This window comes from Oncorhynchus nerka, linkage group LG11 (genome assembly GCF_034236695.1).
Source record: "Oncorhynchus nerka isolate Pitt River linkage group LG11, Oner_Uvic_2.0, whole genome shotgun sequence".
Lineage (NCBI taxonomy): Eukaryota > Metazoa > Chordata > Actinopteri > Salmoniformes > Salmonidae > Oncorhynchus > Oncorhynchus nerka.
The window spans coordinates 47,839,425-47,864,845 of record NC_088406.1 but is presented as its reverse complement, the minus strand read 5'-3'; the positions used below and the strand labels follow the sequence as shown (position 1 = coordinate 47,864,845).

General features: G+C 42.4%; 1 protein-coding gene across 5 annotated transcripts; it reads right to left on the bottom strand.

The window, feature by feature from the left end:
- eml2 (EMAP like 2) lies at positions 1 to 22,589 on the bottom strand. 5 transcript variants are annotated; one of them, XM_029673022.2, is made up of 23 exons: positions 22,445 to 22,589; positions 12,442 to 12,648; positions 11,740 to 11,872; positions 11,406 to 11,510; positions 7,527 to 7,549; positions 6,568 to 6,697; positions 5,700 to 5,849; positions 4,780 to 4,849; positions 4,627 to 4,641; positions 4,374 to 4,484; positions 4,036 to 4,131; positions 3,666 to 3,800; positions 3,479 to 3,578; positions 3,142 to 3,296; positions 2,758 to 2,883; positions 2,442 to 2,573; positions 2,144 to 2,211; positions 1,879 to 1,967; positions 1,595 to 1,692; positions 1,414 to 1,501; positions 1,231 to 1,326; positions 672 to 802; positions 1 to 497 (listed from the first exon to the last, which is right to left on the bottom strand). In XM_029673022.2, exons 1-23 carry the CDS (start codon positions 22,515 to 22,517, stop codon positions 372 to 374), a joined length of 2,457 nt encoding a protein of 818 aa, XP_029528882.1. In that variant the 5' UTR covers positions 22,518 to 22,589; the 3' UTR covers positions 1 to 371. The 5 variants fall into 5 exon arrangements, with proteins under 5 accessions (XP_029528882.1, XP_029528884.1, XP_029528883.1 ...); XM_029673024.1 differs by lacking the exon at positions 22,445 to 22,589 and adding an exon at positions 15,641 to 15,662; XM_029673023.2 differs by lacking the exon at positions 4,627 to 4,641 and having other exon boundaries at positions 22,445 to 22,588.
- Positions 22,590 to 25,421: the final 2,832 nt, after the last annotated feature.

Genomic DNA, 25,421 nt, shown 5'->3' with positions numbered 1-25,421 from the left:
TCGGGTTAGAAACTTTATTAAACAAATGAAGGCAAAGCACAGCTTAAACTCAGTCCTAAATATGTTTCAAGTGCTACTGTAGGTGCCACACCACATTACAGTTAATATTAGAATACCACAGCCACTCAGATATACTTCTATAGACCTTTGCAACATAAATAGCAGCTACAACTGTGTTTAAATAGTCTTAAATAGGCTCGACATGCTTATTCTCTGAAGTCAGTGCCCCACCTAGTGGCACCTCAGGACAGTACCATCAGACAAACAGGAGTGCAGAGAGGAGAGGGTTAAAGTGGGTGTTTTTATAGGCACAGAAGTGCTGCCCTCTAGTGGACAGGAGGCGACGGTGGAGACTGATGCAGCAGGGTTGTCTAGGCGACCACCCACTGGAGGATGCTGGTGTCCTTCCCGCCGGTGGAGATCAGGTGACTGTCGTCGTGGAGAAAGGCAACGTTGGTCACATGGCTGCTGTGGCCACTGTAGGTATGGCTCGGGGCCTGCATGGCGTGACAAGGAAGGGAGACAAACAAAGAGAAGGTTAATAATTCATCCACTTCTGTCAAAAATGTCCCCTGAATGATTAACTTTGTTTAGATGCAAACAAGTTCATTTAAGTGGATGAGAAAACACTAATATAAAAGCATATAAGATGTAAATGACAACAAGCATACCCTTGGCTGGGAGCAGGGGTTGGAAAACAAGTGCACTTTGCCAAAGTCATCAGCAGAGGCCAGCAGGGAGGAGTCATGTGACCTGCACACGGCGTTGATGTCTGTGCCGTCAGCACCGTCGGGCCAAACACCTAAATTGAACCAGCGATGAAGTGGTAAAGAAACAATAGCTGGGTAAACTGTGATTGACAGTCGTGGTGAAGAAAAAAAAAAGTCACGCTTAAGTGTTTATACTTTCAAAGCATTCTTCCGCAAAAGGTGGGTAGACGGTAAACGCAAGTAAACACTCTACTACTCCACCACATAGAAACAAACCAGACCAGAGGCAGGAAACAATATCAACTCCCACTTGATACAACTGCAAAGACTTAACAGCTCCATTTTAAAATGATTGACTGCTGTCACAATCACCAATTGCTAGAGTGACCTGAACCGACTGTTTAAAGAACTCCGTTACAGATGACGCATAGAAGTTTCATTTCTTGGATTCATAAAGCCACAGTCTGGCTTTGCCATCATTACCCCATATCACAAGTGAAAACAGGAAGTGGTGACTCACCGAAGACGCTGAAGCCTAGTACACAAGTGGAGGTTGCCCACTCCACATTACGAACTAGGTCCATGCTCGTCACGTGTTTGCCGCTGGAAGCTTCCCCTTTACCACAAACAGAAGATAAGATAGAATGTACCACAACACTACAGTTACAGACAAGAGTTACCCGTTTGGACAAAACAGACTCACAGAATAGGATCTCGTAGTCTCCTGAGTTGGTTACAATGTATTGGCTGTCGACAGACCAATCCAGGTGGGTGACAAAACTGGAGTGTCCCTAGGAGGAAAATAAATAAACAAAAATGTTAGTTTAATAGTTTTTAAAACAGGAATTTAATTTCCCATCAATGGGATTGTCTTTTTTACTTACAGTGCATTTCCCCACGCGGCTGTACTTCTTGCCATTCTCCGTCACGGCATAGATGTAAACAAAGTTGTCATGGGAACCCACGGCTAGGAAGTTGCCGTCTGAGAGCAGGAGAGTTAGGTTATTTGTGATTGTAGGAGGAGGTGGATAAGAACTGTACAATCCTGTACCGTTCAGTTCAGACAGATGGTCAGCCATTTTCTGAGATTTCACTTATTTGGCGCCATTAAACAACGTGTATATTTAAGGCGGGATTTGTAATATCGGAAATGACTCTTGCACGGTACCTGGGGAGTACTTGACATTAGAGATGATCTCGTTGCCATCCGTGTGCATGTACACCAGGTCTTGTGTGTCCGTGTCCAGCACCAACCACCTACAGACAGGATGAGGAAAGTATAGGGAGAGGTTATTGGATGGAGTCATTGCACTGACACCATGTAATCAAATTACATAGCAAATCCTTCATCCTGTCCATTTGAATTGTGCCGTTAGCGTTTCACTGTCCAATAAGAGATGATCGTCAAGCCAGTGCGTGAGGATCTGATGTACCTTCCTGTCATGGTCCCCACTGCCAGCACAGCTCCACTGGGATGGAACCCTGCAGAGCGCCCTGGGTCCTGGAGGAACGGAGGGAGACATGGAGGATCAACAGGGCTGCATGGTGCCCATCGCACACAAGACAACTACTATGGACTGATGTAAATTCACTAAGCTAGATGTTTCAAGTGCCTTTGTCATTACAGCAAGGTAACAAAGTGCGGATCTGGACCAAGTACAACTCTCTTCTTGAAGCTGGTGTATATTCAAAAGGAGAGTAGCTACAGAGAAGAGCTGGAAGATTGAGCACCTCGGTGGTCTTGCTCCAAAGAGGCTGATGGGAGTTTGTGTCCCATAGGTGGACCTGCTTGTCCTGGCCACAAGTCACAAACTGCTCCATGGAAGGATGGATGTCCAGGCCCCACAGCTCATCTGTGTGACCCTGAGAGATTAAGAGGAGGCGAGAGAGGTGAGATGATAGAGAAAGTACAGAAAAAGCAAAATGGAGACAGACGAGGACGAACGGTAAAAGAGTAAGGGAGACAAGAGAAATATGGGGGTTATAAAACAGGTAAAAACCATACTTCCTACTGATATGTTCCATTGGCAATTGACAGGTGGTGTACCTGTACTATAGGGTTGAGTGTTTCAGGGAAAGAGCCTGTAAGGACGGCGTTCTTGGTGGTCCCCACTAACAGCTCCCCCTGCTTCCCCTCAGTCACGGCTCTCACTGGCCCAAATGCCTCAGGCACCTGAGAGAGAGGACACACGACAGCAACAAGAATAAAACTATACATCTCATTGGTCATTCTCAAGTAGAATTACGGCTGCCCAAAGGACACCTATACAGTTAAACGCTTGGTCTTGCTAACCGTTATGTGCTAAAGGGGAAAAGTCGAGGGAAGCTATGAGCTCAGCAGTCTCGATTTTGGGTCATAAAGAGTACAGCGTGTCCTTATCTGCATAAGGTTTACTCATCCTTCGGAGTCATCCACACCCTCTTCTCTCACCTCCATCTCACTCTGCTTATTATAGTCGTGGTCCCAGAGCACCATCCTGCGGTCCTTCCCTCCACCGGACACCAGTGTACCATCTTTCAGCACACATAGGGAGAAGATCCCGCCCTCGTGGGCCTTTGCCACCACCTGGCTGATCCGGTTCCCACCTGTCAATCACAAACCACTGTCAAATAATATGCTTCAAGGAGGGACTTGAGGTGGACTTCTGCGATGTGTGCTTTTTTTCTTAATAAATTGCTTTCATATAAGAAATGAATGTGTGAACTGAACGACTGGTTGCAGAGCACTGAGTTACAGTGGCTGAGAAGGCTACGGTCTTCAAACAGACCTTTGGCCCAGACGTAGATGTTTCCACTGGAGTCTCCTGTGATGGCGTCTCCGTTCTCAGCAAAGGCCACACACAGCACGTACTTGGGCTTCTCGTTTTTCTGGGAGAAAAGGTGTAACACTTCCGTAAAATTTTTAAAAAGTTAACAGGAGGCAGAAGTTAAGTTGTCTTTCGCTCATCCACAGACCTCAAACAGCCCCTGGCGCTTGGTGAGAGTGTTTCCGTCCATGGTCCAGAAGTTCAAGTGGGACTTCCCACAGGTGACGATCAGGTTGGCATCCATGGGGTGGAAGGCTGCGGCCAGCACTGAGTCATTAGAGCACTGGAGGGGATGACAGCAGGAATTAGACCCCTGAACTGGCAGACGATGGTGACTGATTGCGCCACAAACTACGACACTTATTCATACCTAGGCCTACACTGCTGACGCCTTCACTTTTCTTTATTTATGATCAGTGATCAATCATGACTCGTCTTTATTGCAGTGATATGCCATGCAATATCAAGGAAAGCAGCTCTCCTCATGCATACTGTAGTTTAGTCTGAGGCCTCGTCACCTTCACATCCGCCAGCTGTTTCTCCTTCTGCCAGTTCCACACAGACAGGATGTGGTCATTGGCATCGTCGACGGCACAGAGATGAGCACCACCATTCTGTTGAAGGACAGGTGTTAGTCAGAGGCATACGTGCCATGTAAATAAATGGCTCTATTAGTTTCAGACAATTTATAGATATTTAACATATACATGCCGGCTATTACATTTATTTACATTTACATTTAAGTCATTTAGCAGACGCTCTTATCCAGAGCATGGAACATGTTTTCAAAGTACTAATGAATGACTGACTTTCTCTTCTCAAAGTTCGGTCTGTAAGCAGGTTGGGGAGGGCTTACCGACTTGGAGAAGGCCACACAGGTGACTGCCCGGTCAAACACGCCCATCCCAATGACATGCAGGGTATTGAGACTGACCGAATCCCACACACGCACATGAGGAGGCAACATCTGAGAGAGAGAGCGTGGGTTTGAGAAAGAAATTGGATACAGTGCAGTCAAGCGCTATAATTAAATAGAAATATTATACAATATAAGATGGCCATAAGAGGATATAACAGGTCATTTCTTCAGAAATGGATTTTAAATGTACCTTGCCCTCTAACAGCTGATAATGAAATGAATGAAAGAGAGAGAAAGAGTGGGTCTGAGAGAGAGAAATTGGAACCACTGCAGTCATACATACTACTGTGAACCACAATACGATTCCTATTCCTCCAGAATTGAAGAAGATTTTAAAATGTACCTTGCCATCTTTGGAGGTTCCGGCCACTTGTCCAGTGGCTATGGTGACCATGTCTGGATGGATGCCTAAGCTGTCGGGAAGACAGAACAGTCACAGTGATGTGGCGAGTCATAAGGCCAAGCTAACCTTTCCCACTTTCCTCTGGGGAATTCTTGTTTGTTTCCCCCCCAGTCTCTGTATACAACGGGCTAAAATGCCATCAAAGTCAACTCATTTATTCAGCCCTTTAATGACTCATGAAATAAACAAACTGTCAATGATACTTCAAAAAGCAAATAACAGGCCCTACAACAAATACACTGGTATGAAAAGCCCTTGAAGCATTAGTGTTGTGATGATAAGTAATACTTTCATGAACACATTTTGAAGATAATGTAGAATTTATAGCCACACTGAAAACAGTCCACAATACAAATGAAAGAGTATTCAAGTCAGGTATGTCAAAGAGTTAGCTATAGCCCAACATGTATGAAAATGATACTGTGCAAGTAGGATATTAACATATACCAGCCCAACCTTTGTTTGCACAGGAGACACCGAGCCTCGAACAGGACCTCGTTTAAATAACGTTTATTCTGAATCAATGTGTCATTCAAGGAAGTTCTCTTGGCACAGTTAGCCTTTGGAAAATGCAAAACTATCTTGCCCCGATTTAAATCAAGTGATAGCTGATGATTATCAGACAAAACTGTGAATGCCATCTAGTGTGCAATCACATTTAGCTAAATAAATTCCAGATGACACATCTTGCCCTTTGCAAAGCTTATGACGTGCATTGCTGCACTAAATGCAGTGGGGTGTCACCATCTGGAGTCAAAGCTAAGGCTAAGAAGAAGAAGAAAAGTTGTATGCCTACACCAGTCATCTAAAAAGGTTATGGTAGTGGGAGCTGCTGAACCAAGCACACCAACTAGCCTTACCATTTGACATCGTCGTTGTGGCCCAGGTAATGTCTCTGCTGCTGTTCCTCCACATTATAGAGCACCACCACGGAGGCATTGAAGTAGACTATCTCCCCTGTGGGGAGCAGGTAGAGGTTGGAACGGCAGTCTCTGCCCCTGTACCCATACCTGGACAACCGAGGGTTAAGGACCACAATAGTAATCCTGTATGAACAATTATACTGTTGAACAGTAGGAGGCTGATGCCATCTCAGAACTTATGGGAGGTAAGTACAATACAAATCAAAGAAGTTACTCTCCAGAGGCACACACACACACGAGTAATCAACTATAAAAAATAAAAAAATAGTAATGTGGTACTATATTCATGTGTGATGACAGTACTGCAACACTGAAATGTTCTTTCACAAATGCACATTATAAACTGAGTGGTTCAAGCCCTGAACACTGATTGGCTGAAAGCAGTGGTATATCAGACCGTATACCACAGGTATGACAAAACATGTATTTTTACTGTTCGATTACAATGGTAACCAGTTTATAATAGCAATAATGCACCTCAGGGGTTTGTGGCCAAACTCTGCGTTGCGTGGCACCTAAGAACAGCCCTTAGCTGTGGTATATTGGTCATATACACATACACCCCCCATGTCTTATTGCTTAAATATACTTCTATAGCCATTGTCCCCCACAAGCTTTCCCTGCCTCATCTGGGGTGTAATCCTTACTCCAACCCTATCAAACTGGGGGAAAAATGCAACAAAAACAAGCTTATATTGGAATATTTCAGGTAGGTTCCACCCTGTTTGTTTTCCGTTTGGTTCGTAGTGAATACACCCCTGTATGCCTTGCAGCACTATTCTGTTTGTCAGTGACAGAAGGATACACCCACTGCAGTTTGAGCTTGTGCTCAGGCAGCGTCCCCTTGTGGTCCAGTCTGTAGCTGTCCCTCTTCTGGTCAGGCATGTGCATGGTGACTGGCCGACCCCTCAAGAACATCCTCACATAGCCATCCTCTGATACAGGAGAGGGGGAGAGAACAGGGAGATAAGAACTTGCAGGGGAGAGAGAAATTGTTTTTTAAAAAAATGGTGAAACACTTCCTATCTATACCGCTCCTTGCTAGCATTAATGGTAGATAGTGAAATGTAAGTCTTTTGAACATAAGCACGCCAACAAATCCTGTTCCACCACCCATGTAAGAGGCAGGATTTGTGCGTTGAATCACTGAAGCATGATGGCAAAAGATATAGCTTCAGCGTATGTCATTTCAAACGGTTCTGAAGCTTTGCACAAAAACATGACATTGAGGCACCACAATAACTCGGGGTACCCCATAATACGGTCTCTCTTGGCTGACATAACGTTATATTAAAAACAAATTGCGGTTATGGTTGGCATTATAGTGCTGCGGCTGATGTCATAACGGGAGTCAATTGAGCTCATTAACGGAGCAGTGTGCTGTCCTCTCTGGCCCTTAGCATGCAGCTCTGCGGTCCCTAATCATCTACCCAAGCACTCAGAGAGGACATGGGAAAATGCTGGTAATTGGCTTGTTAAAAATGAATATAGCCCCAACAATAACAGAAATGGTTGTTGTTTATTGGACATGTTTCATGGATTCCCATGTAGTACACTGGTCAATGCTTATTTTTTAACGGGGGGGGTATTTCTAAATGCTCAGTGCCTGGAAATTATGGTTTTTGTTTGCATATAATTAATATAATGGATTATCTTGCTACAGTATCTTGTACACTGTATTCTTCAGTCAAACTGTGAGGTATAAAAGGGCGCCGGGTATGGTAAAGGAATCACACGCAGCCCTGTTGCCGTGCTAAGACGTACCTGCATTGACGGAGCATTCTTTGCTGAAACGAAGAGAAAAAAAAGAGAAGAGTGATTTTCTGAGATGCCGTTTTTAACTCATGGTGTTGCTGCAATGGACTAAATTATTCAGTGACCTCATCCTTTATGCCTCCGACTTTTCTGTCTACAGTAGAACCCATCTACCTGCGCCACAATGCCCGGTGAGCATTATCCAAATAGCCTGCAATATTAAAAGTAGTAGTTCATACTGTAGAGCATATAGAAAACAAACATTAAATACAGTATTCAAACAATGCGGACAGGAAAATACTGTATTCATGATATAGAAAATACAACTGGTGCTGTGCCATGACATGGAAAATAAGGCCAGTTACGAGAGTGATAGAGAATGAAATAAAGAGCAAGAGAGTGACTGAGACAGCACAGACAGTCAGTATCCTGTCGGGGGGCCTCTCCAGCACTCCCCTACATCAGCTGAAAAGCAATGAGTTTCTGTCAAAGCCACTGAAAGGTTTCCTAGCTAGGACAGTTGGAGATTACCATGGCAACATAGTCACAGGAGTGATGGTGTGTAAGATAAGAGAAAAGTCTAGGAGGAACATTAATTGCCAATCTGTGCATTTTAACCAATCCGAGAGTATAGAGCAGTAGGTTGTTCGGAGGAAGACTGGATACAATTACAATACTGCTGCAGATTATTTTCTTTGACAGCTTGTTTCATTAAATCATGCTATTCAAACGGACACCGTATTAGTAGTACATTTGGGCAAATATCAGTTTGGTTAATCGCAGGGCATAGCACACAGTAAGATCCAATACAGATCGACAGACTGAAAACATGAGGGATAAAGTGCAAGTAAACAGAGAGGCTTTCATGTTTCTGTCTTTGGCTGAGCATTCATTCACTACAGTGTATTATATCTGGAGCCTGGTTATTTGTGGGACAACCACAGAGACAGTCGGGGAAGGGCTCTCTTTAAAGTACCCACATAAAGGCCTGTTTGTCTCCCTGCATGCGGATTTTCAAAAAGAGGAGAGGCCCTGTTGTGTCCAATGGGAGTCGCTGAAAGATCCAAAACCACTAATTAAAGCAAGGCTTGATGGCAACTGGCAAACAGGAAGGCCAGAGAGATAAATAATGGGATGGCTTGAAAAGCCTCCGACAGTGCAGTTTATTTCTTTAAGAATCGTCAAAACAAGAAATACTGTACCATTTGGTAGAACGTTACCGTTGAAATCTATTAAGTAAATACTAAAATACCTATTATAACCTACCATCATAAGGCCTACCTAGTAAATTCCAGGTGCTACCCGAATGCAGAGAACAAAAATATGCAAATAGATCCATAGTCGACTTCAGTACAGATTGCTGCTTCATCTCATTTAAAAAGAGCAAGAGATAGAAGTGGTCCAACAGGACATCATTCACTCTTCCTCAATCAGAATTTGCATGCACTCAGACCCCCAAATCAAATTTGCTATTCAAATACATGCAATCTGTTCCTCGTCCTCAGGCTCAGCTATCCCATCAAGCCAGTCTGCAATCAGGGTGCGTCAGTCGAGATCTTTAATGCATGTGGATGAGCAAGAGTGCCAATCACATCATTCTGCAGAGCAAGAGGAATCCGTAATCCAGATAAACAAACTACCCATCCACCCACAATCCCAATGAAACATTGCAACAGCAAGGGGGGGAAATCAACCACAGATAGAAAAATGCCCATTCTTTTTGGTTTGTTGACTCACACATCCGTAATGCAAACTCATAAAGGATCTGCCTAAAACTGGAATGGGACATAGCTCCCTTTAGCCTATTCATAGACGCTAACCCTAATGTATATTCACAACGGTATCTTCCGTTCAGGGAGGGTTTCAAGAGCCTCGACGCTCGGTCTGAACATTAGCATGCATCGCTTGCGGTACAGTTTTGGAAGCATAGGGACCTTCTTTCATATCAGTGAGATTATTATTATTTTAAACAAAAGGTTAAATTAACTACACACCTTTGTGGCTAGGGTTCCCATTCGGCGCTTGTTTCCGGAAGAGAGAGGCGACTACCTGCACTAATTAGCTATCTAGCACGCATCCGAACACCTGTGAGTAACGGAAGGAGGACGCCAGAATAGTGTTTGAACTGAAAAATACAGTGGGTTGCAACTGTTACAAATGGTTCAAACAGCGTACAGTAAGTGCATATTTTTGTATTTGTGAAATGAATTTGATGTGAGAGTAGAGTTTCAAAAACTGTATCGCAAGCGATAATTAACGTTTCTAAACGTTAAAAACAGTGCGTCGGAATTGCCGTGCACATGGTCCCAGCTGATGGCCAATACTTACAGCTGACAACCCTAGGGAGAAGACAGAATGCTCCCTTGGGTTCCCCAGAGCAAAGCTCCCCCATGCAAACACTTATGTTCTTAAAGAGACGATACACTGGACAGGTCTTTGTACAGTACGAAAGAAACGTTACTTGCATTTCTTTTGATTTCGTAGTCGTGTTATCTATGGCTTTAGTTTGTTGTAAATAACAAATGGGTCTTTGCATCATTCTGGCCTTGTTTCTTTGCTGCCCCTCCCCAAACCCCATTGAAAGATAACTCATCAAAAGGTCCTACATAAGATAAAAACAGTTACTGCTTCCTGTTGGATTAAACTACCCATCGGCCCAAAATGGCTTGTCAAACAATCACCTGCAAAATGTTTACGTATTAATTTACCTGGGTGATCTCTTCATGGTAACTTTTCCGTTAGGTAACAGCAACGCAGTTCACACAACAGAACCCTGTCGACAACTAACAGGCTTCCTTGTTGATTCAGTTAACTTTAGCTGTGTCCGGAGTCTGGGCACTTTTTCCACCAATGGGGAGGCACTTCCTGACTCTGCTGGACCTCCCTTCTGCTCAGTAACCACACCTCCGTTACCTAAGCCCCTGAAATGTGACACCCTCAGCAGAGTGAGCTCATTGAGGGAAGAGGGAGTGGACGGACTGACTGTATCCATCTGTCTTTCAAAGCTTAATAGCATCTCCATAAAACCAATCAGATCTTGTTATCTACTATTCAAACAATGAGCAGGTGTGGGGCGTTTCTGTTTGGTACAAGCAACCATCCATGCATTTGACTGTGAATACACTGTTCCATCTTCCTTTATTAAGTGACTGATTCTGTTATATACAGTAGCCTACATAACACTGCACCGGACTAAAATGATGGAAGTACAAGTTAAACACATCAGTAGATCTGAATTTCTATATGTATGTAGACGACAGAGAGGTCAGATGACCTCCACCCGTCTCCTCTCCTCCCTAGACATTACACATACAGGGGTCTAAATGATTCAAGCCAGTCAAACATCCAGCGTCCATTCACCTGCTCTCTCCGTAGAAATAGAACACCATGGTGTTACACGGCAATGCATCAGTGGTGCATTCACACAAGTGTTTAAGGATCATTTGTCATCTGATCTGAACAGCAAGAGGGTTAAAAACAACGATCGGTCTACTGATCAGTGCCCTAAATTGGATGTCAACAAAAACCCCTGAGACCATGGCACCTCTACTCTCAGAATACAATGTCAGCCCGAGGAATAGCTGAGAAGAACACAGACCCACACCATATGTCACCTGTCTGATCGAACAGGGAGATAGAAAGGGTATTTTATCTGGCAAGTGAGGCAGTTACGGCTGCTCAGGACGTGACGAGCTGTCTTGATATTTTCCTCAGAGATCAGAGATGAGCTCTATACCCATTCTCAGATGTTGGGTAGACTTCACAGATGTATACGGTATGCATGGATGCTCTATGCTCTCTCAGTTAGCCAGATGGAGCAGGAGTGTTTGCTGTGTCAGTGTCTGTGTTTAGGGGGTTAGCGGTGTCTGTGCTGTATCAGACAATCACCTGCTCCTGCCACATGTGGAGCTGCTTGACGAGGTGGTTCTGCTTCTGCTGTCAGACACCATCTCTCTCCTGACCGTGGACAGACGCTCCGTCGACATGCTCTTCCTAGTGGGGGAGAATAGGTGAGAGGGAGAGGAAAAAGACGAGAGGTGGAACGAGGGGGAGGGTGAAGAGTGAACAAGGATATTGAGAGGGATATGAGATGTCTCCGTCATAGGTTTGCCGTGCAGACTAGATTCAACGCCACACTGCCACCCTAAGGATGGGCTTGGAAATGCACAATAGAAGGATACCAAGAAAAACACTATTAGATCCACACATTCAGATGTCTTACCTTTTGATGGACTGCAACACTTCCTTTTTGGGAGAAGAGGGGGAGGAAGGGTATCCCCCCATCTGTTTCTGCTGGACATAACCATTGCTGAGAGTGAGAGGCTTGGATGGTAAGGTTTGCAAGAGTTGGCGCACTGGCATCAAAAGAGGGAGAGAAGAATGGTTTAGTAAACAGACCTTTGTTGTTGAAGTTTTTCCAATTCGACAATGCAAATTCTTACCAAAAACTACATACAGTACATGGTGTATCTCTCCATTGCAAGCTTTAAATACATTTAAAAATATATAAACTGTATAGTGATATTTCTTATATCTCTCAGAAATAGGACAGACACTTCAGAACAAACTTCCTTAAATTATATATTTTTGACTTTCTTTATTCAATGCATTTCTTTGGGCCAAATTAAATGTTTAAATCAAATCATTTGTGTATATATATATATATATAATATATATACACAGGATAATTTAGCCATTTGATTTGGAATTGTAGCCAAATCAAATGGCTAAATTATCCTGGGTATGACCATCTTAAAACAATTCCCCCTGACTGGCAACTAACACTCTCCACGCCTTGTGCATCAGGTTTATAATGCAACCTCCTCAGTAGAAGCTTCTAGACTCTCCTCTCCTATTACAGCTAGTACTGTACGTTGACGAGACTACGGTGGTCTAACGTGGTCCCAGGCTCCCAGCTCCTCACCCTTGGTGGGTGCGGCCACGGTAGGCCTCCTCCCCCCCGCTCCGGCCCCAGGCTGAGTCAGCTCCTCACAGCCGCCCAGTCTGCGCAGCGCGTCGGCCAGTGCAGCCTTCAGCAGCTGGATCTCATCCTCTTGCAACTGGACACGCTGCTCCAGGTGGGACAGGCGGTCGTCCACCTCCATGGTGCTGCCCGCAGACACGTTGTCATCTGGGAGACAGGGAGAGAGAGTGGGGGTTAGAGGGAGGGGGAGAGAGGAGAGAGAGGGAGAAGGAAAAACAGACAGAGACAGAGTCAGGGGGATGGAACAAAGATGTTTTGTTGTTCACCCAGTACAAAAGCAGGAATTTGCATAATTCTCCAAGCTTTATGTGTTAGTTTTTGCTAATAAAGATTACACTAGGCTACTTCCTTGACAAACAATATGTTGGTCTTAAATTCCTACAGCAAAGAACAAAAATGACAGTGCAGTTCTGACATTAATTAAAAGCAGTATTTGCTTGAAACAAAATTGAGGCCAACCCTGTTTTGAAGACTTTACTCTTTTATGTGTTGTCAGTAGCACATCATACCTGACCCTAGTTCTAGCTCCATGGCGGCGGAAATTTGAAAAAGTATATTGTGCTGATTTGATTATTGCGTTGAACCATGTCGCGCATTTTACTTTAAAAACTCAGTGGATAGTGCGAAAACAATGACATCAGTTCTGACGTCAATTATGCATCGTCGCCAGCAGACCCTAACCTCTCGTCCTTCACTGGGATGGCATCATGTGGCTGTCCAATTTAATCCTCTGTTCCAGCTCAAATGCTTAACTGTGCAATATCAGATAGGATGCCCTGTAACTGAAAGGTCTGACAATTCTTTCAAATGTCTTTCAACGAAACAATACCGTTAAAACAGATTTTGTGACAATGTAACAGAATGCTGTACATACATTATCATGTTGAGTTGACGACTGTTTGCCACTTGACAAAATTCCAGTGCTTGTTATCATCATATCCCATTCAATGGTGGAAAAAGTACTCAATTGTCATACTTGAGTAAAAGTAAAGATACCTTAATAGAAAATGACTCAAGTAAAAATGAAAGTCACCCTGTAAAATACTACTTGAGTAAAAGTATTTGGTTTTAAATATACTTAAGCATCAAAAGTAAATGGAACTGCTAAAATGTACTTAAATATCAAAAGTAAAAGTATAAATAATTTCAAGTTCCTTATATTAAGCAAACCAGACGGCACAATTTTATTTTTATTGACAGATAGCCAGGGGCACACTCCAGCAAACGAAGCATTTGTGTGTAGTGAGTCCGACAGATCAGAGGCAGTAGGGATGACCAGGGATGTTCTCTCGATCAGTGTGTGAATTGTACAATTTTCCTGTCAGAATGCAAGTACATTTAGTTGTCAGGGAAAATGTATTGCGTAAAAAGTACATTCTTTTCATTAGGAATGTAGTGAAGTAAAAATAAAAGTTGCAAAAATATCAATAGTAAAGTAAAATACAGATACCCAAAAAAAGTACTTAAGTACTGTAGTACCTTAAAGTATATTTACTCAAGTACTTTACAACACTGATGCCATTCAAATGACCAAGAACCATTGTTAGATGAATGTGTCTTTGGAGAAGGATATGCAGTACTACCAACAGGATTTCTTAGTATAATGCTGCCCTGACTGACATGCCTATTTACTCTGCCTGTAACATGCCTGACCCAGTAAAACCAATTACCTCATCTCTCAGTCAGAAAGATTGTGGGAGAACCCACATTCAAATTGGGCATAGTTGAGAGTTTGACTTTAAAAATCCCAACATCTGTTAGATGTTTTTGATTCAGCAGGAGGGGAAATGAAAGAACATGTCAAACTCAAATCAAATTTTATTTGTCATGTGCGCCGAATACAACAGGTTTTGTATTACAGTGAAATGCTTACTTACAGGCTCTAACCAATAGTGCAAAAAAAGGTGTTAGGTGAACAATAGGTAAGTAAAGAAATAAAACAACAGTAAAAAGACAGTAGCAAGGCTATTTTTTTTATTTTACTAGGCAAGTCAGTTAAGAACAGTTAAGAACTTATTTTCAATGATGGCCTAGGTTAACTGCCTGTTCAGGGGCACAACAACAGCTTTGTACCTTGTCAGCTCGGGGGTTTGAACTTGCAACCTTCTGGTTACTAGTCCAATGCTCTTACCACTAGGCTACCCTGCCGCTCCAGCTATAAAAGTAGCGAGGCTACATACAGACACCGGTTAGTCAGGCTGATTGAGGTAGTATGTACATGTAGATATGGTTAAAGTGACTATGCATATATGATGAACAGAGAGTAGCAGTAGCGTAAAAGAGGGGTTGGTGGGTGGTGGGACAAAATGCAGATAGCCCGGTTAGCCAATGTGCGGGAGCACTGGTTGGTCGGCCCAATTGAGGTTGTATGTACATGAATGTAAATGTAAAGTGACTATGGATACTGGATACTCCGACCAACATAAACAAATACCTATTTACTTGGCTGACGCTGTCAATTAACCATGGCGTGCTTTTATAACCTTGGTCACAATTTGAAATCTGCTGAGTAAAAGCATTGATAAGATTTCAATTGCCTCTGCAGCAAATGTCAATTACACTGCCTCTGAACGGCCAAGGTACAAAACAACTCCATCTACGGGGGTTTACTCCACCCATCCCCATGTCAAAAAAAAAAAAACTGATTGAATTGTTTCTGGTAATGAATTAATTAAGTGTGATCATTCATTCATTTAAACCTACCTAATTTTTAAACAATGTTTCCACAGGAATGCCATCCCATTACTTTGTTAATGAAACAACCTTCCCCCTTGCACTTTACACGCAGTAGCTGTCCAACAGAACAGACTGCAGGCTTATGATGCGTACTCAATAACTTTCTCTTTATTGCCTCCAGCAGATGACACAGCACAGGCAAAGGACAGCTATAGCTAGCACAGTTAAAGCAGGTGGCAGCTGTGTTAATAAAAAAAGCATGGCTACTAATGATATAATATGAAAATGACTAAATGGGGAGAGGAGAGAGGGAATGGGAGGGGAGGAGGGAAGGTTAGCTCTATGGCGTAAGGTGGAGAGGGATGAACCCCTGTGTGATGCGAGAGGACAATGGAGGTCAGGGCGAAAAGCAAAGCCTGCTGAAATATTCATTGGGCTCTGGAGTCTGCTTGCCTTTCCCTACCTGTCATGCTCAGTCACTCAGCCAGTCAGCCAGTCACTCAGTCAGTCTGACAGCCTGCTCTCCTCTCCTTAGCTCTCTTGGGGGTCCCGGGATGCCAAATCTGGGCTTCTTTCTGATGTAGGGTTTTCCCCTCGTCTCCTCTACAGCCAGTGCCTGTTCTGCCTCTCTCTCCCTGGACCAACCCCCCTCCTTCTACTTATTCTCCTCCTCCTTTCTAGAAGTACATGCGGCTCACAAAGAGACAGTTTGTAACAGGACACTGCTCCCGGCAGTCCTGCCTCCACAGTGGCAGCAGCAGTGGATGCAGCCTGAGGCTGGCTTGGCTGGGGGCCAGACATTTACACCGCTGCAGAAACAGCCAGGCACAACCAGGAAGTGAGACTGCAGTGGGTGGAATCCGAGTCTCCTCCATTCATGACACACAAATGCACCCACGCACATGCGCATACAGAGAGAGAGAGAGCGAGAGAGAGAGAGATATGTGCTCACATCAGGCACACCATGGCATGGCTGGAATCATACTGTACATAATATCGATGACAGAATGACAAACACAATTCAGCCCCCTGCCTTCATCTCCAAGGAAGTCACTGAGGTCTTCTCTATCAATCACACACACACGCACCACTGGGACCAGGGTCTACATGAGTAACAATGTGAGCAAACCCTAGAGAGGGGATCGTACTACCTGCTGTAACACCATGTTGAGTCAATGGTTAATACACCTAAACGCTGACCTGTAGGTATTAGATTTCATGACAGATGAGCCATGGTTGTTGCACACAGTCTGAGGCAGTCAATAACACAAATGGGCCAGATGGTCACAAGTGAAAGTGTATTTACCTTTGCAAGCCTTTTACTATCTATTGTTTGCATTCATGATAATCAATAGCTTGTTGTGGGATAAAATACACCTGTACACAATTGCTATCTCAGCTGTTAAAGTACTTAACCTATAGTGACTGTAGGAGCTAAACTGTCACCACCAGCACCAGACAATTCAGAGTCCAGACTAGAGCTTTGGTCACAGACACAAAGGCAGCAACCAATCTACAGTAAAGGTCAACCCTGACCAAGATGGCTCCAAAGTCGATTCTACCTCCCTTTGGCAGAGAAGCTGAGCTGCTCCCCTCTGTATTCCACCGTCTGGGGTGATCTGCAGCCTGGAACCGATCCTAAGTCTGCAGCACATCCAGGCTACCCAGCTAGCACATTTGGTTCTTTGGAAGTCGTGGGAACATATGTTTTTGGTTTCACATTGGTAGCAGGAACGGAGCCATATGTTTCGGATCCTTTTTCAAATGTTTTTCCTCTTCTGGGAATGTTTACTTTTAGGTTGCTGTGAGGGTTTTAATCTGGTTCCTTTATTTCACTGCACCTATCTGGTGTATGTGACAATAAAACATCATGTATGTGACAATTTTTAAAAAAATTATTAATGCTCTGAGAACAGAAATGATAGATTATGTGGAGGTTTAACTTAATTAAACTTCCTTTTTTCAATAGGACTTTTGATAACACTGCTAGCTTATGAGGTTAAAAGAAAGTGAACTTCGAGCACAGATAGGACACATGGAAATTCCTTTCCTTTGGCATTATTTATGCAAACATTTCTTTTTTATAGCAACATGGTATCAGTGAGATTTAAACCTATAATATTCTGTTCTCTAGCCATTGGAATTAGTCAACTGAGCCACCAGGATGTAGCTAGCATACCATGTTTTTTAAAGAATACAAAGCTGTTCATTTTAGTATTTTCAAACAGACACCATTTTAAAAGAGACTAGCAATCATTAAAGATCAGGTGTGGCCAATTAGTGGACAAGGAACAACACACCTAAAGGAAAACTCAAAAGCGATATTTTGGCATTTGTTTGATTAGTCCACTGTTGATATAGTCCCAAAGTGTTTTGCAGGTCTTGACATAGAATTTCAACCAGATGTAAGTCAAAACTGTAACTCGGCCATTCAGGAACATTCACAGTCTTCTTGGTAAGCAACTCCAGTGCATATTTGGCCTTGTGTTATGGGTTATTGTCCTGCTGAAAGGTGAATTCATCTCCCAGTGTCTGGTGGAAAGCATACCGAACCAGCTTCTCCTCTAGGATTTTGCCTGTGCTAAAGGTCCATTACGTTTCTTTTAATATCCTGAAAAACTCCCCAGTCCTTAACGACTACAAGCATACCCACAACATGATGCAGCCACCACTATGCTTGAAAATATGGAGAGTGGTACTCAGAAATGTGTAGTATTGGATTTGCCCCAAACATAACACTTTCTATTCAGGAAAAAAAGTAATTACTTTGCCACATTTGTTGCAGTATTACTTTGGTGTCTTGTTGCAAACAGTATGCATGTTTTGAAATATTTGTATTCTGTACAGGCTTCCTTCTTTTCACTCTGTTAGCATTGTGGAGTAACTACAATTCTTCTATCACAGCCATTAAACTCTGTAACTGTTTTAAAGTCACTATTGGCCTCATGGTGAAATCTCTGAGTGGTTTCCTTCCTCTCCGGCAACTGAGTTAGGAAGGATGCCTGTATCTTTGTAGTGACTGAGTGTATTGATACACCATCCAAAGTGTAATTAATAACTTCACCATGCTCAGTGATATTCATATATGTTTAGTTGTTTTACCCATCTACCAATAGATGACATTCTTTGCGAGGCATCGGAAATCCTCCATGGTCTTGGTGGTTTTGGTGGTTGAATCGGTTTGAAATTCACTGCTCGACTGAGGGACAATACAGATAATTGTAGGTGTGGAGTACAGAAATGAGGTACTAGTCATTCAAAAATCATTTTAAACACTATTATTGTACACAGAGTGAGTCCATGCAACATATTATGTGACTTGTTAAGCACATTTTTACTCCTGAACTTATTTTAGGCCATAACAAAGGGGTTAAGTGCTTATTGAGTGAAGACATTTCAGCTTTTCATTTATTACATTTGTAAATAAAATCGAAAAACATAATTCCACTTTGACATTATGGGATATTGTGTGTAATCTAAATGTAATACATTTTCAATTCAGGCTGTAACACAAACAAATGTGGAAAAAGTAAAGGGGTGTGAATACTTTCTGAAGGCACTGTACATAAGACAGAAGGCTACTTCTGCAAAAACGAAATTAGGGTAGTTGGTCGGGGTGGATAGTGTTAGCTAAGATGATTTTTGAAAAAAAATATTACATCTGGAAACGCTGCAGTGTTTCTACAATATTTTCAAAAACATCAGATATGACACAGGTGACACAGGTCTTCTTTTGAGAACTTTCCCGAAATTCAGGCATAATTACTATTATTGGTGAATGTATATGTTCCAGGTACAGCATCAGTGTCTACATTGTCAACAACCTTTCAGTATTCAGATTACAACACGCAAGAGAAATTCTGCAAAATGGGGGGACATTTTAGCTGCGGACATGGTTGTTCTATAGCAAATAAAAATTGATTGACTGCTCAAAAATGTGCATTTGTTACTATCTGCATGTTGTTCCTTGATCAAATGCAAACCATCATAACTGTCAGCGATGTTGTTGAATTTCAATTTAACATTATGGATTTTTTTATTATCAATTAATCAAGAAGCATAAATCAAAGAACAATGATACATGGAAAGTTATACAGATAATAGCAGATAAACAGTTGTACTGATAAATACAAATCAATAAGAAATATTCACAGTGACAACAGTGTATTTATCCTACTCCTGCTCCTTAACTCCCAATCACTGTCGGCATCTTAGACGGGGTTAGACGGTCAGATTAAACCAACCACATCCCCAGCTAGCCTGGCACCTAAGCTGTTTCAAATCAAGCGGGAACATCTCACTGTACTTCACTTTAGAGAGAATGTTTCTGTTTAAACCAGGGAATGCTGTGAACTCTCTGCCTGGTTGGGTTTTAACATCTCTGCCTCCCTGACAACCTCCACAAAGGCTAGAATGTCCCCGGTCTGGCGACCAGCATGATGGATGCCACTGGACTTTGATGCCTCGAACTCAGCGTCTGTGGTGTCCAACATGTCCTCGACAACAATGGACTTGCTAATCCTGTCTGTTGCTTGCTCAGTCATGTTTGGACCCAGGTCTTTCAAAAATGACTTCAAGACGCTGAGGAGTTCCAGGTGTAAGTCAAGAGGGATATTCTTTCCCTTCACATTCTAGAACCTGTTCCAGGTAAGACTGTGTGCCAACAGAAGGGAAAGAGTGGCAATGACTTGCAAGGTCAGTAGAAGGGTACTGTAGGCATATTGGCTATGACCATAGGCCTTGTAGAACAACAGAACTACAGTGTATAACCACAAAAACATCTCCCTTCATGTTGGACAGGAAGAAGCCAAAGCTGAGATTTGCCTCTGTATGTTTTTTTTTTGTGGTCCTCCTCACTAGACTTGGGTGTATTTATTACGGAAACGGTTTACCATTCAAGAACCAAATGGAAGCAAACAGAGCAGATGGAACGAAATGGGGAGGGACCTACCTGTTTATGTCCAATTGAATAAAATGTCCAATGAATGTCCAGAATAGAATGTCCAATAGAATTTACATTGGAGTAAACAGCCCCTGGACATATTGCTGACACCGGTGGCAATGTCAGTGATGTCACCATGTTTGGTGAATATGATGAATATGTCCACGATTTGTGACACAGAGACAAGCAGTCAGCTCCTCTTCACATTAGGCAAACCACTAATGATGTGGTCGGGAATTAAACTGTCTGGGAGATCTCTTAATACAAATTCAAAAAAGTGTAATAACGACAATGATAAATACATATTAGTTAATGCAATAGACATGCCAAAAGAACTATGATATTTCAAAAAGATAATTTAAAAAAATTATATCATGGTAAACCAATTGTAAAGGTACCATCTCATTGTTTTCTAGGATAAAAATATATTCTCAGATATGTTGGACATTTTCAAGCATTTAATTTTTACTTATGCACTACTAGCTAGCTAGTTAGCCAAGTCCAAGTAATGTTCAACATAGCGTGGACTTAATTAATATCAAATTATGTATAGTTACCATTTGCATGTAACATGAACCTCCTCCACAACAATCCTCATGAGGTTCTCCATACACTGTTGATTCCAGCATATTCCACCACTTGTTGTTCAGCAACCAAGACTCTGGATTACTGAAAACCTGGCAACGTCCATGGATCCCCAGCAGTGATCCCCAGTTTCACAACCTCTCTGATCTGGTCCTCCATGAGGGGCGACCAACGGCGACAACAACGAGTATTGGGTTCTCGATCCACAGATTATTAGAGGATGCTGATTGGTCCGGCCATACGGTGGATAGAAGGGAGGGTCTCAAACGGTTTGACTCTTGTCGTGGCCAGACTGCATCCGTGTAGCGAAACATAATGTAAGCTCGCGAGGTCAGGATGGTTCGCAAGAGGCTAGAACATTACAAACATTGAAATTAGATGTAACCATATTTGATATTTTAGGAAACATTCTTGTTAAAGTAATGAAATACCAAGAAAATAATGATTTTATTTAGGTCAATTTACTTAAATGTGTTGAGAATGTTCAAAGCCAAGCAAACTATCCTGCGCCATTCCCAGAAAGTTGTGGGAAGGTTGTATTCAAAATAACCATCGGACAACCACACTCTCACCAAGCTCTAAGAAACATATGGTTCTTAGAACATTATGTGCTAGCTGGGTAGGCATTGGCCATGGGAGACCCTGGCAGGACACCCAGGCTGGGTACTGGGCATACCAGACTCTGCCATGGGAAATATCTACTCAGGCTTACAGGGTCAGGACAGCCTGGCCATTTGAACAGATGACATGTCTCTCTCCATGTCTGTCCACCTGTCACTGAATATGATTTTATAGTAGGCTATCTTCTACTTATAGGCTATATGTAGACCTACATGTAGCCCAATACACAGAACCTCTGAGTTTCACAGATTTGTGTTCATTGAATACCTTGCAAGTCTATTTAGGTATGCTACACTCGCACACTGCTTACATGGCAAATGAGGCGTTGATGCATAAGTGGATTTGTGAACTATGTGAAAATGTATTGGATAGCATGGGTGCATAAAATATGAATACATACTTTACCGAATAAGACATTACCGATAGTGTGTTGTTTGTTTCCTTCTCACACAGTGGACACTGGACATGCATGAACCTGGTCTTGTGATGTGGCCAGTTACAGCATCATTGCATCAGCTTTTCTTTGATTATGCTGTAATGTTATGATTGCTCTTTACAGTCATGTCCAGCCCCTGCTGCTCCTCAAAAAGTGAACACCATTCTCTAATTTACAACACAGCGAGATGAAGCCACAACAGTGTACTTCATCTGCCACTCTCCTCTCGAAGGCAATTCAACTTAATCTGAAACAGTGAAACCATAATATGCAAATAGTTCCGCTATTAAATATCATAGATAGCCTATCTGTTTCCCCCCCAGCCGGATAATGTTTTACATATAGTCAAAGAGGGTTGGCAGGACGACCATAGGCTACACCAGAGCCATATATGTTTCTAAATAAATGGCTCTGGGTTACACCTATCAATCACAAAAAAAACAGTGAGTGAACATGAAGTTCATGACAGTCTGCTCTATGATGGATGGATAGATCCTAGATCATTCTAACGATGCAAGCTAACATTCTATTCAACAATCTGTAGCTCGAGGCACATCTCTGTTTCGTGTAGACTGGTATGAAACCTGCAAACAGGTGCATGAAAACCTTAGTCCCACCACCGTGTGCCACGGTTCATATCAAAACCGGTCGACTTAGATGCCACCAGTCAAAGGTGAACTCACCATTGCAGTACTGGAGAAGGAGTGAAGTGGTATCATAAAGGTTCCCACATGATGAAGCGATCCTCTCCGACATTTCTTTCTTTTCAAGCAGACCCGTCACTTCCCCTTTCTTGCAGCCTCCTTATCCACACGTCTTTCCACCCCACTTCTCCACATCCAGAAACCCTCAACACCTTTCGCTGTTTGTCGCTCACCAGCCAGACTACCGTCTGCTCTCCGTATCTGTTACTATAGCAACAGCCTCACCATTGAGTTTGCCAACCATTCGGAGGTGAGGGGAGGGGGTGGCACGTGACAGTTAGGACGCGTTCGTAAATTCGCTCTGGCTATCTACTCCGATTTCAGAGCACTCTCGTCTGAGTGTGCTAGAGCGCAGGCTTTAACTGATTAATTTACGAACGCTCAGCACCAGTTGAATATGACCGGTGTCAGTAACGTTGGGAAAAAAGATTAATCAAATTGTTGCCAGTAGCACAGTTACAGTCACCAACGCTCTGGATAACATGAAAACAGCTCTGCTAGGGTAACGTTATGTACAATGGTCAAAGTGAGGTGTCCTCTCATTTATGTCTGGAAGTAGCTAGCAAGCTAGCTAACTTTAGCCAGTTAGCTTGGGCGCTTGACTGCCGTTGTGAGGTCAGAACGCTCGGATCAACCCTCCACCTCCGCCACGCTCCGAAGGCGAAACTCTCTGAATTTACTGACCGACAATCTGACAAAGCTCTGAATTTAAGAGCGCGCCAGAGTGAATTTACGAACGCACCCTTATTTGATACATGCATAGAAACATAATTACCTCAAAGGACAACTTGGGAGTATTCAATGTGGAGAATGAGGGGATAACTTGGCGCAAAATCTGTTTTCTCTAGATTCTAGAGTCTAGAAGGTGGGGTTTGTTGTGTTTTTCGCTTACCAAACGATGAGTTTGTGTCAAACGAAATGTAATGGCTTATTTGATCAAATATACGTTTTTTTCTAATAATTATGTTGTTACAGGTGTACTGATATAAGTAGGACACGGCAACTTTAAGAAAACATTTTTTATGTCGGAGTATTGCCTTGTCGTCACTAGTTACCATAGACACAAAGTCATAAACCCCGCCCATTTCTACCATTTCTCTTCTTAAAATGTGATTTTAATAAATCTAACCGTAACCAAGCTAACTTTATGCCTAACCCTAACCTTGAATTAAAGCCAAACAGCACATTTTAGTTGTCATGAATTTGAACTTCTACGATATAGCCGCGATATTTTGACATTGTGACAGGTAACTAGTGGAAACAGTTGCGCCTGTTGATCACACGCGTATCTGCCCTAAACATTGGCTAGAATGGTCCCTCCCACCTGATCTTGCCTCCTCCGACCAAGTACAGCAGTAGAGATGGAATGGGATTCTCCAATGTGAGCTGTAGATGTTAAATGTTTCTGTGTTTTGTTCTGAACCTGTTTTATACTTTCTATTCCTCCTGATTTACTACTACTGTTAATAGCACAACAATAAACTTTGTTTTCATCTTTTATAAGGGCTGGTTTTCCAGACTCAAATTAATACTACTGGACTAGAAAGCATGCTCGATGGAGAATCTCTATGCCATTGGAACTTAATGTGTGGCTGTAGAAACTAGCCCATAAAGGAGTCTAAGATAAACTCCAATACCTAGTAAAATAAAAAATGACTGCAGTGTGCAATCCGAGGCCGGGCTCAACGTTCGACCCCGCCCACTTGTTTTTGTCTGAGGTTTGACAGTCATACACTGAATCCAAACACACATGTTTGCGCAAGCCACACGTTGAATACAAATAGATTTCATTTTTGAAGATCGTATGAAATATTATGTAAAGTACCAGCAGATGTGTTGTAACACTTTTTGCTTCATGCTATATTTGAGACAAGCTACATTTATTGTTGCAGTGAACAGACTTGTTATGTATGTACTGTTAAAATTGTGTTAATAAATGTTATACCTTTGTAATTATATTATTTCATTGTGTGTGTGTATATATATATATATATATGACTGCATATATATACATACATACATACATACATACATACATACATACATACATACATACACACACACACACAGTTACTACCTATCCTGATTTATAATGCTATTTACTTTCCTCGTGAGAATGGAGACAGAATATACCAAATAGACGTACTGACAAGCTGAATGTGCTTTGTACATTAAGTTATACTAGCTCCAGTACAGAGATCAGAGACTCGGGTGACTTCTACAGCATCTTTACTAAACATAACACAATTAACAATTAAGACAGCAGACAAAAACAAGGTTTGATCACTCCTCAAAAATGGCTTCACTCCTGCTCCTCAAAAGAGGCAAAGACAGTCATTTTCTTCTTGTCACATTGAACATCTCATCTCTCTGTAACATAAATGGTTTCTTGAGGAGAATATTTTCCTCTTCATCCAGGCCATCATACAACCGTAGTTCTTTAAGGGTTAATGCGGTCTTTCATCCATCCCAATTACACTAGGGGAGAGAAACGGTGCCTTTAAATGTTTGGTGTTCGCATCACCTTGCTGTCTCTAGGGTATCCCTTAGAAGAACATCTGTATCCTTGAAGAAAAAGGAAGAATAAATGTTAAGAGTAGTGCCTCATTGGGTGATCAAGACAAATTACACCCCACTTTCATAATACCACCATGGAAACGAAATCTACTTTTACTAAAGGGGTTTTCAGTGATATCTATAACTACTCAACAAGTCATCACTACTAGTACATCTTGCCATGCATCAAGCCTTCAGCATTACACACAGTAGACTATATACCCAGTTCACAGCTCCCAGTTCGCCATGCATTTTGTTTTCAGTATCGTCTAGAAAGAAAACAGATTGTGGTCATTACGTAATGTAAGGGAACCTCTAGGGATGTGTACAAGAATGCACCTTACTTTAGCTAATAGCCTATAACGTACCTGATCCTGCAGAGCTGGATGCTGATGTGACC